The following is a 16,699-nucleotide window of genomic DNA, read 5'->3' as shown; positions in this document are numbered from 1 at the left end:
GGGAAGAGTGCTCAGAGAGTAGAGTCTCTGGCCTGGCATTTTTGGGGAGCCTCTCTTTCTGTGTTTTGATACAGGAATGAGGCAGCTGCTGCCCAGAAGCCAGATCCAATGCCTAGTATCCTTGGCAGAGAAAATATTTCTCTCGTCCCATCCAAATTAATACTCATAGGCCGATAAATAATACACCAGGAAAATGTGGGATGGTTTTGGCCATCTGGAATTTTTCTGAGGCGTTGGTGGATGTAACCGAAGCTACCTAGCTCTACGGTAACCACGAATAGCTGTATATTCGCTCATGGAAGCACAGACATGCTCTCCTTCCCACGTGATGCCACCAGTACCAGGTCCAGGGCTGGGAGCTCCTGCAGCTTTTCAGAACCTTTGCGTTGCTGTTGAGTCTGCCAGTGTGATTCCAGCATCAGCCATCTTCCTACCCAGTAGCCTCGTGAGATAACAAGCCACATCTAGACTTTGCCTTTACGGTTCGTCAGCCGTTTTGACAATCAGGTAGTCATTAAAAAAGGGAGGGAATCAGAATGTCAGGATAATACGATTATGCAATGTAAGTGGTTCTTTAAATTGGACCTTTCCTGCCAAAATGACTGAAACAGTTTTTTTCCTTCAAATATTACAAAAGAATGAGAGGAAAAAAGTATTTCCACAAAGTGAAAGGTAGTGTCTATATGGGCATTAGATATAGCAACTTTAAGGCGGGGCAGTGGCTCACGCCTGCAATCCCAGCACTTTGGGAGGCCGAGGTGGGTGGATCACTTGAGGTCAGGAGTTTGAGGTCAGCCAGGCCAACATGCTGCAACCCCCATCTCTATTAAAAATAAAAAATTAGCTGGGTGTGGTGGTGGACACCTGTAATTCCAGCTACTCAGGAGGCTGAGGCAGGAGAATTGCCTGAACCCCACAGGCAGAGGTTGCAGTGAGCCAAGATTGTGCCACTGCACTCTAGCCTGGGCAACAAGAGCAAAACTCTGTCTCAAAAAAAAAAACAGATATAGCAGGCTTAAATTCTTTATCACCAAAAAAACTATTACAAAGGAAGCTGCTTCTAAACTAACCCCTCTGTTGACTTTTGCCTGCATGACAGGAAAAAGGGAAGAAAAGAACCTGCTGATGCCTAGACATGAGGTCGCTCAGTTGTGGCTGTAAATGCTGCCCTGGGCGGGCACTTCCTACGTTCTAAGCCAGAACTTTACATTCCTTCTCACTCAGTGCTCACGACAGCCATGTCAGGAAAGTGTCATTCCCATTTTAAGGTGGAGAGACTGGGACATAGAGACTTTCAGTCACTTGTCCAGGGTCACACCATCATTAAGTACTGAGATTCTAACCTGATCTAACTCCAAAATTCTGCTCTTAATCACCGTTCCCAATATAAGGCAATGTTTGGCGCTATTAATTTTGCAGACCCTGAACCAACCATAGAACTTACAAATTTTTGGTCATCAGAAAATAATTTCTTAATCAGAGAATTTATCTTATGTAAGTAGTTTTAAAAAGCAACTACAGTATGTCAGCATCAACTGAAACAAATAGTAAAGGAGATTGAAAGAAGTTGGCAGAGGTCAGGAACTCCCCAGAAATCCCACTAGACTAATAAATTAACTGTTTTTATTTTTTCATGTTTCTTCCAGTCTTTGTCTATTCTGTATACATAATTATATGCAGTTTCAAAGATCATTTTAAATGACTGGTTAGTTTTGAGAAGATGAATATGTCAAATGAGCTTTCTTCTCAAAAACATACCAAAAATTATTTAATTTTTTTCTCCACACTCTGGGTTTCATTTCCCTTTCTAGAATAATAACAGCAACAACATCTTGAAGAATTCTGATTCACACAGCAGATGTGAGGATGAGAGACCTGCTGGCTAGCTGGAGATGAGTGTCACTGGAAGCAATCACACAAAACAAACTGTCAGAGACTCCTGTCCCTCCGAGAGCTGCTGGCAGGATACACAGAAATCAGCCCACCAAAGGTCTCTGTTTTTGTGGAACTTTAGATGCTCATACACTGAGGCTTTATCTCAACATTTCCTAAGTTATGTTCTAGAGAACCCTAAATACACACGCACACACACACCTACACACACACCACACACACACACACCACACACACACCACACACACACCACACTCACACCACACACACCCAGACACACCACACACACACCACACACACACCTACACACACATCACACACACACCCACCACACACACATACCACACTCACACATACACCACACACACCACACTCACACACACACCACACTCACACGCACACACACCACACTCACACACACACCACTCACACACACCACACTCACACCACACACACCACACTCACACACACCAGACACACACCAGACACACACCACACACATCACACACACACCACACTCACACCCACACCACACCCACACACACACCACACTCACACCACACACCCACACTCACACACCACACTCACACACACCCACACACTCACACACACACCACACTCACACACACATCACACCACACTCACGCACACACACATACCACACACACCACACTCACACACCACACACACACCACACTCACACACACCCACACCACACACACACCAGACCCACACACACCACACTCACACACACCACACACCACACTCACACGCACACACACCCACACACACCACACTCACACACACACCATACTCACACACACACCACACTCACACACACACATAGTTCAAGGTAGAATAGGTTTAGGAGACTCCTACTCACACCCCCCTCAGAGATTTAAAATAGACATTAGCATATGAAGATCCTGGGAAGTCACACAGTAAGGGACCTGTTTACTTACATCCAGAAATTGCAACCCAGTTAGCTGCAGGGCCAGGCAGGTAAAGGTTGAACCTGGTGGTGACTGTGGTGGGGACCATGTGTAGCATCCGAAAGTTGCTGCTTCTGGGAATGTGGGCCTTGTATTAACAGATATTTGCAAAATGTCTGAAATCTGGGTTTTCATGTGAAACTTCTTGTCCAGGATAAGAAGGGAGAAAATGTGTATCTGGGCTAGACCTGCTAACGAGACCCAGAGCCACACAGTAGTCAAAGCAGTAAAGGCAGATTTTATTCAGACATGATTGCAGCGGCGGGGGAGACCTCAGTGCAGAACTGGGCTCAGTTCCGAATAAGCAGGGATTTACAGCCAGATAAGAGTGGGCACAGTGAGTGGGGATCACTAAGAAGGGACATCAGGGGCTGAGGGGATCCTGGTGGAACCCACCTTTTTAAATATATTTTATTAATTAATTTTTTATTGCATTTTAGGTTTGGGGGTACATGTGAAAACATGCAAGATTGTTGCATAGGTACACACATGGCAGTGGGGTTTGCTGCCTTCCTCCCTATCACCGATATCTGGCATTTGTCCCCATGCTATCCCTCCCCAACTCCCCACCCCCCTCTGTCACTCCCCTAGTTCCCCCCCACAGACCCCAGTGTGTGATGCTCCCCTTCCTGTGTCCATGTGTTCACACTGGAACCCACCTTTTTAGGATTTTTGCTGAAGGCAGGCCAGGCGATCAGACATCACCGGGGATTTGATCAGATGTAGAGGCAATTGGGTATTGAGAGAGGACTTCTATCTAGACAGACTTAGCAGGATCCTTGCTATAACTAGACTCTGCAAAGACAGGTACGGAAACCTGGGGTTGAAGCCTAGCTGAGAAAAGGGCTGGGGGAAGGTTGACTAAAGTTTGGTCACTGGAGCTCCGTCGGATCTGGCCTGTATGCTACAAATTTGCAGCATAAAACTTGCCCTAAAGCAGCTGAAGCTCATTTGGCCACAGAACTCTGTCCCTAGAACAGTCTTTTGGGAGATACTCCTACATTTCATTGGCCTACCAACCCTCCAGAGAAGCCCGCAGAGTAAATTCCCTTCTCTAAGACTCACTGTCCTCCTCCACTGCAGTCCTCTGGCCTAAAGTAGTAGAAGATGTTCCAGTCACTGCGGCTGTGTCATACATTACTCCGACACTGGTGGCTTAAAACAGCAATATTTGTTTTGCCGAAAACTCTGTAATTTGGGTAGAGCTCAGAGAGGACAGCTCCTGTCTGTTCCACAAGGTGTCAGAGTGGCTTGAAGACTGCACTCACTGAAGGCACACTGACTCACAAACGAATTCATGCTTGGATTATGCCTGGAGTTACTCGAAACATCACTGAGACTGATGGCTGGAACTCCTCCATGTGGCCCTTCTTTGAGGCTTGGGCTTCCTGGCAGGGTGGTAGCTAGATTCCGAGGGTAAGTGTCCTCGGGAGAGGCAGGCAGAAACGGTACCACCTTTTCGGACCTAGCCTCGAAAGGCTCGCCGGGTTGTTCCACTTGTGTTCTGTTCACAAGGCAGGCATTCAACGACAGGGCGACCGACCACCTCTTAGTGAAGTGAGCGGGGTGCTGCAGAGATGGGAGACCAGAGGAACTGCTGCAGTGGTTTGTAGTTCTCCTTGAAGAGGTCCTTTACGTTCCTTGTTAGTTGTATTCCTAGGTATTTTATTCTCTTTGTAGCAATTGTGAATGGCAGTTCGTTCTTGATTTGGCTCTCTTTAAGTCTGTTATTGGTGTACAGGAATGCTTGTGATTTCTGCACATTGATTTTGTATCCTGAGACTTTGCTGAAGTTGCTTATCAGTTTCAGGAGATTTTGGGCTGAGACGATGGGGTCTTCTAGATATACAATCATGTCATCCGCAAATAGAGACAATTTGACTTCCTCCTTTCCTATTTGAATACCCTTTATTTCTTTTTCTTACCTGATTGCTCTGGCTAGAACTTCCAATACTATATTGAATAGGAGTGGTGAGAGACGGCATCCTTGTCTAGTGCCAGATTTCAAAGGGAATGCTTCCAGTTTTTGCCCATTCAGTATGATATTGGCTGTGGGTTTGTCATAAATCGCTTTTATTATTTTGAGATACGTTCTGTCAATACCTAGTTTATTGAGGGTTTTTAGCACAAAGGCTGTTGAATTTTGTCAAAGGCCTTCTCTGCATCAATTGAGATAATCATGTGGTTTTGGTCTTTGGTTCTGTTTATGTGGTGAATTACGTTTATAGACTTGCGTGTGTTGAACCAGCCTTGCATCCCCGGGATGAATCCTACTTGATCATGGTGGATAAGCTTTTTGATGTGCTGTTACAATCAGCTTGCCAGTATTTTATTGAAGATTTTTGCATCTGTGTTCATCATGGATATTGGCCAGTAGTTTTCTTTTCTTGTTGAGTCTCTGCCGGGTTTTGGTATCAGGATGATGTTGGTCTCATAAAATGATTTGGGAAGGATTCCCTCTTTTTGGATTATTTGGAATAGTTTCAGAGGGAATGGTACCAGCTCGTCTTTGTATGTCTGGTAGAATTCAGCTGTGAACCCATCTGGACCTAGGCTTCTTTTGGGTGGTAGGCTCTTAATTGCTGCCTCGACTTCAGACCTTGTTAGTGGTCTATTCAGGGTTTCGACTTCTTCCTGGTTTAGGCTTGGGAGGAGGCAAGTGTCCAGGAATTTATCCATTTCTTCCAGGTTTCCTAGTTTATGTGCATAGAGTTGTTTGTAATAATCTCTGATGATGGTTTGAATTTCTGTGGAATCTGTGGTGATATCCCCTTTATCGTTTTTTATTGCATCTATTTGGTTATTCTCTCTTTTCTTTTTTATTAATCTGGGTAGTGGTCTATTTTGTTGATCTTTTCAAAAAACCAGCTCCTGGATTTATTGATTTTTTTGAAGGGTTTTTTGTGTCTCTATCTCCTTCAGTTCTGCTCTGATCTTAGTTATTTCTTGTCTTCTGCTAGGTTTTGAGTTTTTTTGATCTTGCTCCTCTAGCTCTTTCAATTTTGACGATAGGGTGTCAATTTTAGATCTCTCCTTTCTTTTCATGTGGGCACTTATTGCTATATATTTTCCTCTAGAAACTGCTTTAAATGTGTCCCAGAGATTCTGGTATGTTGTGTCTTCGTTCTCGTTGGTTTTGAAGAACATCTTTATTTCTGCCTTCATTTCATTGTTTATCCAGTCAACATTCAAGAGCCAATTGTTCAGTTTCCATGAAGCTGTGCAGTTCTGAGTTAGTTTCTGAATTCTGAGTTCTAACTTGATTGCACTGTGGTCTGAGAGACTGTTTGTTATGATTTCCGTTCTTTTGCATTTGCTGAGGAGTGATTTACTTCCAATTATGTGGTCAATTTTAGAGTAGGTGTAATGTGGTGCTGAGAAGAATGTATGTTCTGTGGATTTAGGGTGGAGAGTTCTGTAAATGTCTATTAGGTTTGCTTGTTCCAGGTCTGAGTTCAAGTCCTGGATATCCTTGTTAATTTTCTGTCTCGTTGATCTGTCTAATATTGACAATGGGGTGTTAAAGTCTCCCACTATTATTGTGTGGGAGTCTAAGTCTCTTTGTAAGTCATTAACAACTTGCCTTATGTATCTGGGTGCTCCTGTATTGGGTGCATATATATTTAGGATCGTTAGCTCTTCTTGTTGCATTGATCCTTTTACCATTATGTAATGTCCTTCTTTGTGTCTTTTGATCTTTGTTGCTTTAAAGTCTATTTTGTCAGAGATGAGAATTGCAACTCCTGCTTTTTTTTGCTCTCCATTTGCTTGGTAAATCTTCTTCCATCCCTTTATTTTGAGCCTTTGTGTATCCTTGCATGTGAGATGGGTCTGGATACAGCACACCGATGGGTTTTGGCTTTTTATCCAATTTGCCAGTCTGTCTCTTTTGATTGGGGCATTTAGTCCATTTACATTTAGGGTTAATATTGTTATGCGTGAATTTGATACTGCCATTTTGATGCTAGCTGCCTGTTTTGCCCATTAGTTGATGCAGATTCTTCATTGTGTTCATGCTCTTTACCATTTGGTATGTTTTTGGAATGGCTGGTACTGGTTGTTCCTTTCTATGTGTAGTGCCTCTTTCAGGAGCTCTTGTAAAGCGGGCCTGGTGGTGATGAAATCTCTGAGTACTTGTTTGTTTGCAAAGGAATTTATTTTTCCTTCACTCATGAAGCTTAGTTTGGCTGGATATGAAATTCTGGGTTGAAAGTTCTTTTCTTTAAGGATGTTGAATATTGACCCCCATTCTCTTCTGGCTTGTAGGGTTTCTGCTGAGAGATCTGCTGTGAGTCTGATGGGCTTCCCTTTGTGGGTAACCCGACCTTTCACTCTGGCTGCTCTTAGTATTTTCTCCTTCATTTCAACTCTGGTGAATCTGATGATTATGTGCCTTGGGGTTGCTCTTCTTGAGGAATATCTTTGTGGTGTACTCTGTATTACCTGGACTTGAATATTGGCCTGGCTTGCTAGGTTGGGGAAGTTTTCCTGGATAATATCCTGAAGAGCATTTTCCAGCTTGGATTCATTCTCTTTGTCACATTCAGGTACACCTATCAAACGTAGATTAGGTCTTTTCACATAGTCCCATATTTCTTGTTGTTCATTCCTTTTTACCCTGTTTTCTCTAATCTTGCCTTCTTGTTTTATTTCATTGAGTTGATCTTTGACCTCTGATATCCTTTCTTCTGCTTGGTCAATTTGGCTGTTGAAACTTGTGCATGCTTCACGAAGTTCTTGTGTTGTGTTTTTCAGCTCCATCAGTTCTCTTATATTCCTCTCTAAGTTGTCCATTCTCGTTAGCATTTCATCAAATCTTTTTTCAAGGTTCTTAGTTTCTTTGCATTGGGTTAGAACATGTTCTTTTAGCTCATGGAAGTTTCTTATTACCCGCCTTCTGAAGCCTGATTCTGTCATTTCATCACACTCATTCTCCATCCGGTCTTGTTCCCTTGCTGGTGAGGAGTTGTGATCCCTTGTAGGAGGAGAGGTGTTCTGGTTTCGGGTGTTTTCATCCTTTTTGCGCTGGTTTCTTCCCATCTTTGTGGATTTATCCACCTGTCGTCTTTGTAGTTGCTGACTTTCAGATTGGGTCTCTGAGTGGACGTCCAGTTTGTTGATGATGAAGTTATTTCTGTTTCTTAGTTTTCCTTCTTACAGTCAGGCCCCTCTGCTGTAGGACTGCTGAGGTCCACTCCAGGCCCTGCTTGCCTGGGGATCACCTGCTGCAGCTGCAGAACAGTAAGGGTTGCTACCAGTTTCTTATTCTGCTTTGTCCCAGAAGGATACCCACCAGATGTCAGTCTGATCTCTCCTTTATGAGGTGACTCTTTGGATATACAGGGGTCAGGGAGCTGCTCGAGGAGACAGTCTGTCCCTTATAGGAGCTCAAGTGCTGAGCTGTGAGCTCTGTTGTTCATTTAGAGCTGCTGGGCAGGTACGTTTAAGTCTGCTGCAGCAGAACTCATAAACCCCTTTTTTTCCTCAGGTGTTCTGTCCCGGGGAATTAGGGCTTTATTTATGAGTTTCCACTGTTGTGCTGCCTTTTTTTTTTTTCTTCAGGGCTACCCTGCCCGACAAGGAGGCAGCCTAGTCACTCTCTGCCTGCAGGGGCTTCGCTGAGCTGCTGTGGGCTCTGCCCAACTGCCATGTGAACTTCCCTGCAGTCCTGTTTATATGGGTGTAGTTAGAACTGCCTCGTCAATGGTGGCCCACCTCTGTAATGGCGGACTCTCTCTGTAATGTCAGGTTGCCTCGGCAACGGCAGGCTGCCTCAGCAATGGTGGACTACCTCCATAGTGGTGAAGTGCCTCGGTAATGGTGGACACCCCTCCCCCACAGAGCTGGACCATCCTGGGTTCAGCTGTGCTTGCTGTGAAACTCTCAACCCAGAGCGCTTCCAATTGCTGTTGTTATATATATATTTTTTTTTGGTGGGGGTGGGACCAGCTGAGCCTGATCACCTGGCTCCCTGCCTCAAGGCCTTTTTTTTTTTTTTAGTTGAATGGTTGACTCTCTCCTAGGTGTTCTAGTCGCCTGTTGAAAAGGCGCCGGGATCTGTGTGATTTCCCATGCGGCGACCCACTGCGCCGGCTGAAATAGCGACGCTCAGATTCGTGGTGCTTTTTTGCCTGTGAATCTCCTGGCCCAGCTCCCTGTTTCAGTCCCCTTTTTTAATCAGCTGAATGGGCAACTATGCCTTTCCGGAGCTCCTCTCGCCAGCTAAAACGGCACCCAGACCAGAGTATTTTGTACAGAGAACCGCCGCGCTGGGGCACCGGCAAAACAGCCGTGCCAGCCAAAACAGCCACGCTGGGGACCTGTGGGGCTCCTCTGCCCCTGGGAATCTCCTGGTCTATCGGCAATAAAAATCCGTCTCGAAATGCGGCGTCCACTCACCCTCTGCACTTTCACTGGGAGCTGCAATCCTGAACTGCTCGTAATCAGCCATCTTAGATCTTCTCTCACAAGCACTCTTAAGAGATGTTTTCCAATTTACAGATGAGGAAACTGAGTTAAAGAGGTGAACTAAGTTGCATAAGGTCACATGACAAGGAGCCTAGCTAGAATTCCAGCCTGTTCTACCTGAGGCCAAAACCTATCTGTTTTCCTGCCTACACTTTTTTTTAAAAAATTTAACTCTTATTTTTCAGCATGCCCCCACCAGTACTGAGACCTGTACTGTTTAGATTGAGAAGGGAATGCATGACACATCTATGTTTATCTCATAGAGATTTGACTAATTTGGGGCCTTCCTGTTTGGCTCAGTAAATCAATTCATTAATAACATCGCAACCAGAGACACTCAAAGTCGTGAGAGACCAAAGAATTATTTGGGTGGAATCTCCACCTGACCTGTGAATTATCTTTCCAGCACTCCTCGCATTGGTCTTTCCATCCCTGAAGACTTCTAATGCTGAAGAGCCCATTCCATTTTCAGGCAGTTTTATATTGCATTTGATAGAAATTTGTCCCCCCGGAACTGCCATTCATTCATCCTAGTTCTGCTGTCTGCAAAACAAAGCTAGGCTGGCTTGCTCAGCTCCCACCATCTCCCATGACTGTGTCCGCAGGCAAGATGCTCCTTTGCCCATTCTTCGTCAGGAGGGGCCCTGATGCCTGCCCAAGGTCCCTCACGCCTGAAGAGACTCCAGTTTGTCAGTGAGACTCACTACATGGGACACCCAGCACAGCACTAAGAGCCCAAACTAATTCTGAACGGTTGAAATTCTACCCCGTCCTCCATGAGAACACTCCTCATCTGTCATGCAGCTCCAGGTTGAATATGTTCTTTGGGCAGCCATGTAAAATCTTCAGCTAGTACTGAGCTCTTAGTCAACCAGGGATGTGGTGAGCAGAAACACTCAGTTACCAGTGGCCAGCCTGGACTGCTGGACCCCAGGGCAGGGAAGCCCCGCACCGATATGCACATAATTTCACTTCAGCACAATCACGTTATGGCAAATTTTTAATCCAGACTTACATAGTGGTTCTCGGTCCTTGCCGTGTGAATGAAGCACTGTTGCTTCTGTATGTGCAGACCTGGTTGGCTTGGTTTGCTTTTCTCAAGTTTTGATCCAGTGACAGTTAATCAGTGGAAGTCTAATAGGCAAAAAGAATTCCAGACTCCTCCCAGGCAGAACTGGCACATAATCTCACATTGATTCGTCCTTTTATAGCACAAACCCAAGATCTTTCTGACAATTACATTTGACCACAAAATCGAAAGTAGCTCTATGTTAACTAGATGAGCAAATAAACTGGTGAATTGAAATTGATATGTTGCCATCCCGTAAACTTTCCTGTTCTAAAATAAATTGCTTCTTTTCTTATCTTTATATTTTAATTTAATTAATATTTAATTAATATTGCCCTGGTTCTTATAAGAAAAAACTTTTTTTTTCCAGTTTTACAATCAAAAAAGTGAAGGAAAGTAATGTCCAATGTACTTTCAGGAAAACATTTTAAAGTATAATTTTTGGAGATTAGTAAATAGACTAAAAGCCCCCTTCAAAAATAAAAAATGTGATTCTGTGCTGAGATCCTTCTTCCGCCTTATTCTGATCTGAGTCAATCCATGTAGACCAAGAACCCTGAGCTGCTATCTAATGAACACAATCTTTCACTTTACAAATGAGGAAAATAACTTACGGTTGAGTTAAAACAACTTGCTCAACTTCTAGCACACATCTTCTTTCAAACCACTACACAGAATCTCACTGATGAAGGAATTCAGAGGCGAGTGTGGGAATGTTGGAGAAAACCTCATGGAGGAACTGAAATTGAAAAGAAGCAAGCATTTTTTAAACCAAATCTTACTTTTCCACCAAAATAACTTATGCTAGCAATAGGAAATTTGGGAACTGGTAGAAAGTATACCCCGTAAAAGCAGCTCCGCAGTGCCCATCTCCACAGTCCTCCCCCAACCCCGGACCGTTATAGTGGTTGGTTTTCTATTATTCTGATTAGACTACTTAGCAAGAAACATCATGACTCAAGGACTAGTCAATATTTTAATGAACCACTCATAAACACCATTTGAATTGCTGCATAACAATCCATTATAGAGGCTTCACCATAATTTTCTTAACCTTGATCCTATTTTTGAATAATTAGGTGGAAGGGAAAGATTTAAATGAAGAGAAGGAAAGTGTCTAAAAGAATAACATGTTTTTACAGCAGGTTAAAACACCAGACTATTCACAGCATTTATATTTGAGCTTTGCAGTTGTGGGTGATTTTTGTTTTATTCTCTGTATTTTTCTCAATGCTTTGAAAACGCTAGCAAGACCGCCGAGTTTTTTGAGCGTCTGCCATGTCCTTTATGCCACAGATGCATTTTCTCAATGCGTTTTCTCATTTAGTTGTCATAACAACTAACCAAAATTGCTATCATGTCTTCATTTTAAAGATACGGACAATGAGACTTAGAAATATTAAGAGATCTGCAAAAGGGCAGTGACGGAACAAGAACTTGACCCCAGGCCCGTCCAGGGGGAGAGTCACTATTCTTGTCACCATGCCGCGTATCCTGGTGTGTTTATGAGTACGTACTGTATTTTATCATCAGAGGGCTGTTCTTGCACATGGATGTGGATGGCACGTGATAGCTTATTTCTGATGTAAGCAGATAGCTTGTTGCAGAGTATAAACAACAATCTACCAAAATCCCGGGAGAGCTAAGAAAATCATCAATAAATGAAATCCCCTCAGTTATGTCTAATATCCTTAAAACGGAAATGTTTCAGGTTTCTCTAAAATTCGTTTAAAACAGTGGGGGAAAGCAGTGTTCATTGTAGCTATGTGAATGAAGTCCGGATTCTGCAACTGGATGAAAACTGATTGTACTAAAGGTAGTCTCTGTAATGAAATGAAAACTGTGCTGTGCACTTCAGTGAGTCAGCAGTAACTCATTTTACATGGTAACAGTGAGTTCTGGTGCACCTCACTAAGTGAGAGCCCAGCAGCTCCACCTCAGCTGACTTTCTGTCTGTTTTCTCCAGCTGCTTTATTTATGTACCTACTGCTCTGATTTCAGGCTGCAAGAAAGGTGATGCATCCTTTGGTAACTCAGATGGACACATCATTAAATCCTTCTCATTCTTTCATGCAGAAGACTGGTAACATGCTTTAAATTCCAAGGACTCTCACTAGACGAATGTATGTGCCTTGGAAAGCACGTGCGGTCATCGGCATCTCGCATCACCCAGTGGGAGTCCAGGGAAGTCAGCAAACAGTATAGAAATCCACTTGATAGATTTGTGTTCCTTTCTACTGCAGACAGGTTAACCTGCATCTTTGAAAAGCTATTCCAAAAATGAATCCCCCCAATTTTTTCCAAACTTGTTAGTATCTAATAATTCAAGTTTCATGGTATTTAAAAAAAAGGAAAGATATTTTTGTTGTGTTGTGTTTAACCTTATTGTTTAATTATAAAAGCAAAGCATGCTCATAGAAAATTCAGAAAGCAGGAAAAGTTTGAAGAGGGAGGAAAAACATCCCCCATTATTTCTTTCAAAGACACATTTCTATTAATATGGTGGCATATTTCTTCCTAGTCTTTTATCTAGTCATTGCCGTTGAATATTTGAGATTATTCTGTTTGCGCAATGCGGTATTCTACTAGAAAAAGCCTTAAAAAAGAAATTTTGAATTTTATTTTGGAGCTGAACCTGGATACCTAGTAGCTGTTCCATGTCCTCCCAGCATCATGGGCATCAGATGTTAAGATGCCTGCTGCCTCGTTGAGAGGAGGCCGTTGCCAAAGGGGTAGAACCCGTTTCTGTGGGAGGAATGAGAATTCTGGACATAATGAAGCAGGAGCTATTTATTTAGTCGCCTGAGATAATCGTGTTGAGCTGGTTCTTATTCCATGAACATTTATATCTAAAAGAAATAAGGTTATAATTACCACTCAGAGCAACTCAGAAGAAGGGCTCTCACTTCAGGACAGCCACCGCCCAGGCAGACCAGAAGGGTTCAAAGGGGAAGGTCGGCCTCAAGGCGGTATGACGGTGTATCACCAAGTCACAGGCCTTCAAACCATGGAAACGGGGGTGTGCAATTTGTAAAGAGTATGAATTTCAGTCCCAGATTCAGGTGTTCTAGGAATGCTCACTGTTTTCTTTGTTTAAGAAAATTAAGTGATTTCCAAGTGTCTCTGTTACCAGGCTGGCAGGGGACTTTGTCTAGGACATGAAATATGGAAGGCTTATGTAGTGTCAGAAAACAAAGATGAAGTCTCCCCAACACCCCTTGCCATCTGTCGTGGTGACCACTAACAGCCATCCAAGTCCAAAGTGGTTCCTTGAATTTCACGTTTCCCGGCCATGTGGGACACAAGTTCAAGTGTGCCCCGTTTGTCACACCCTCAGGCATCCTCTCTGATATCAGGCTGGTTTGCCTGGGAAATAGCAAAACCTGAACACCAGCCTCCCACTCCTCAGAACATCTCTCTCTCTCTCTCTCTCTCTCCCTCTCTCTCTCTCTCTGTCTCTCTGAGATGCAGTCTCCCTCTGTCGCCCAGGCTGTAATGCGGTGGCATGATCTCAGCTCACTGCAACCTCGTCCTCCTGCATTCAAGTGATTCTCCTGCCTCAGCCTCCTGAGTAGCTGGGCCTACAGGCGCCCACCACCACGCCCAGCTAATTTTTGTATTTTTAGTATAGATGGGGTGGTCTTGATCTCCTGACCTTGTGACCTGCTCACCTCAGCCTCCCAGAGTGCTGGGATTACAGGCGTGAGCCACCGCTCCCAGGCCCTGTATCTCTTAAATTCTTGAAGACGCTTGCTCCTTCCTCCTGCCCCTTGGGCCACCTGAAGTACTCTTTTCAGGCTTAATAAAATAGAGGCCCACCAGGGACAGCTCTCGCAGCACAAATGTTCTTCAGCGTAGGAACCACGCCTCCCTTGAACGGAAGAGCAAACGGCCTGATGTCTCTTACACACGATGTGTGGGAAAACGTAAAGTCATATTTTCAAAAACTCCTCCTGCCACATAAAGTCCCTGAAGAGGGGCTGGGTGCGGTGGCTTGCGACTGTAATCCCAGCACTTTGAGAGGCCGAGGTGGGGGGTCATGAGGTCAGGAGATCAAGACCATCCTGGGCAACATGGTGAAACCTCATCTCTATTAAAAATACAAAAAAATTAGCCTGGCGTGGTGGTGGGCACCTGTAGTCCCAGCTACTCGGGAGGCTGAGGCGGGAGAATCGCTTGAACCCGGGAGGCGGAGGTTGCAGTGAGCTGAGATCGCACCACTGTACTCCAGCCTGGCTGACAGCGGGAGACTCCATCTCAAAAAAAAAAAAAAGTCCTTGAAGAGGATGAGTCGGGGTCACACCAGGGTCCCTCATTCTTTAGCACCCATGAACCAGGCTTGCCGTAAGCCGACAAATGTGGGTTTGGAAGGCGGATGGGGTTCAGACCCCGTGAGTCCCAGCTTCGGGACCGTGACCCTCTGGGCTCAGTTTTCTGCCAGCACAGTGCTTGACACTGAGTAGGATCAACTCCAGTTTCGTTCTTTTGTCCATACCTGGCTGTCTTCCCAAGTCACTGCTCGGCCAGGCCCAAAGCAGTCACATTACTTCCTCACACACTAGGAGCAATTCTGGGAGAGACTGCTCTTCCTAAAACGTGGCCTAGCGCCCACACGTGGAACTGTGTGTGAGCAGTGGGCTTCAGCTGGATCTGGCATTTGTGATCCGGGTCTTTCTGATGGCAGTTATATCCCTGCTGGAGAAAGCCAACGCTCTGACCTGCGAGCACACTCCAGCTCTTCAGCCATGCTTATCAACTGGATATCACCATTTCATTCCTCCCCAGAAGCCTCTTTTATCGATTAGGAAAAAAAACAGATGATGTGGCATGTTCTTAAATCGATCTCTGTTCGTTTTTCCTGTCTCCCAGTCAGATACAGAGTTTTGGGATAAGATGCAAGCTGAATGGGAAGAAATGGCTCGGAGGAACTGGATATCTGAGAACCAAGAAGCTCAGAACCAAGTAACCGTCTCGGCTACTGAGAAGGTAACCAGCGCTGTTTCTATACATGCTGACGAGCTTTCTCTAGCTTTTTGATTCTTATTTTCTAGATTAGTCAATAGGTATTTTGTCAAAAACACAGGAATTAAAAAGACAATTTGATGTCACTGTGACCTAGAAGAAATTCTGGTAGAAAGGCACAATATAATTACCCAATGCCTGAAGGAAGCCAAGTTGGAATGAAATGCTCTTATTTTTATCAGTGCTCAGACAGACAGTTTGGCAGCTGACCAGAACGTGCATCCTGCTGGCTGGCCAGTTCCTGAACTAGCTGACATGGAGGGCGGCTTGGAGCAAGAACTAGGCAACTCTCACCATGCTCTGAGCCAGGCATGTGAGACCTGTTGATATGCCAACAACAGAAGTGATAAGAGTGACATGGGAGTGGAGTGCAGACTGGGCTGTATTTCACAGGTGGTCACTATACAGTGCACAGGAGTGAAGTCGAGTCTGGGCTGTATTTCACAGGTGGTCACTATACAGTGCACGGGAGTGGAGGGGAGACTGGGCTGTATTTTACAGGTGGTCATTATACAGTGCACGGGAGTGGAGTGGAGACTGGGCTGTATTTTACAGGTGGTCACTATACAGTGCACGGGAGTGGAGGGGAGACTGGGCTGTATTTTACAAGTGGTCATTATACAGTGCACGGGCGTGGAGTGGAGACTGGGCTGTACTTCGCAAGTGGTCACTATAGAGTGCACAGAAATAGAGTGGAGACTGGGATGTATGTCACAGGTGGTCACTATACACTGCACGGGAGTGGAGTAGAGAGTGTGCTGTATTTCACAGGTGGTCCCTATACAGTGCACGGGAGTGGACTAGAGACTGGGCTGTATTTCACAGGTGGTCACTATGCAGTGCACGGGAGTGGAATGGAGAGTGGGCTGTATTTCACAGGTGGTCACTATACAGTTCACGGGAGTGGAGTTGAGACTGGGCTGTATTTCGCAGGTGGTCACTATACAGTACACGGGAGTGGAGTGGACACTGGGCTGTATTTCACAAGTGGTCACTATACAGTTCATGGGAGTGGAGTGGAGACTGGGCTGTATTTCGCAGGTGGTCACTATACAGTGCACGGCATTGGAGTCGAGACTGGACTGTATGTCACAGGTGGTCACTATACAGTGCACGGGAGTGGAGTAGAGAGTGTGCTGTATTTCACAGGTGGTCACTATACAGTGCACGGGAGTAGAGTGGAGACTGGGCTGTATTTCGCAGGTGGTCACTATACAGTGCACGGCATTGGAGTCGAGACTGGACTGTATGTCAC

The 16,699-nt window shown here is 44.8% G+C and overlaps 1 protein-coding gene across 10 annotated transcripts in view; it reads left to right on the top strand.

Annotated features, from left to right (window-relative positions):
- The window catches only part of PEX5L (peroxisomal biogenesis factor 5 like), a 252,717-nt gene that overhangs the window by 211,981 nt on the left and 24,037 nt on the right, over positions 1–16,699 (top strand). For all 10 annotated transcript variants that reach the window (XM_064366835.1, XM_064366833.1, XM_064366831.1 and 7 more), the window contains one exon: positions 15,292–15,408. In XM_064366835.1, the coding sequence (XP_064222905.1) occupies positions 15,292–15,408 (117 nt within the window). The remainder of the gene's footprint in view (positions 1–15,291; positions 15,409–16,699) is intronic.

The sequence above is a fragment of the Aotus nancymaae genome, unplaced genomic scaffold, assembly GCF_030222135.1.
Source record: "Aotus nancymaae isolate 86718 unplaced genomic scaffold, 86718_ANA_hifiasm-v0.15.2.pri h1tg000067l, whole genome shotgun sequence".
NCBI lineage: Eukaryota > Metazoa > Chordata > Mammalia > Primates > Aotidae > Aotus > Aotus nancymaae.
The sequence above is the reverse complement of the archived record's forward strand: the minus strand, read 5'-3'. Positions and strand labels throughout refer to the sequence as shown.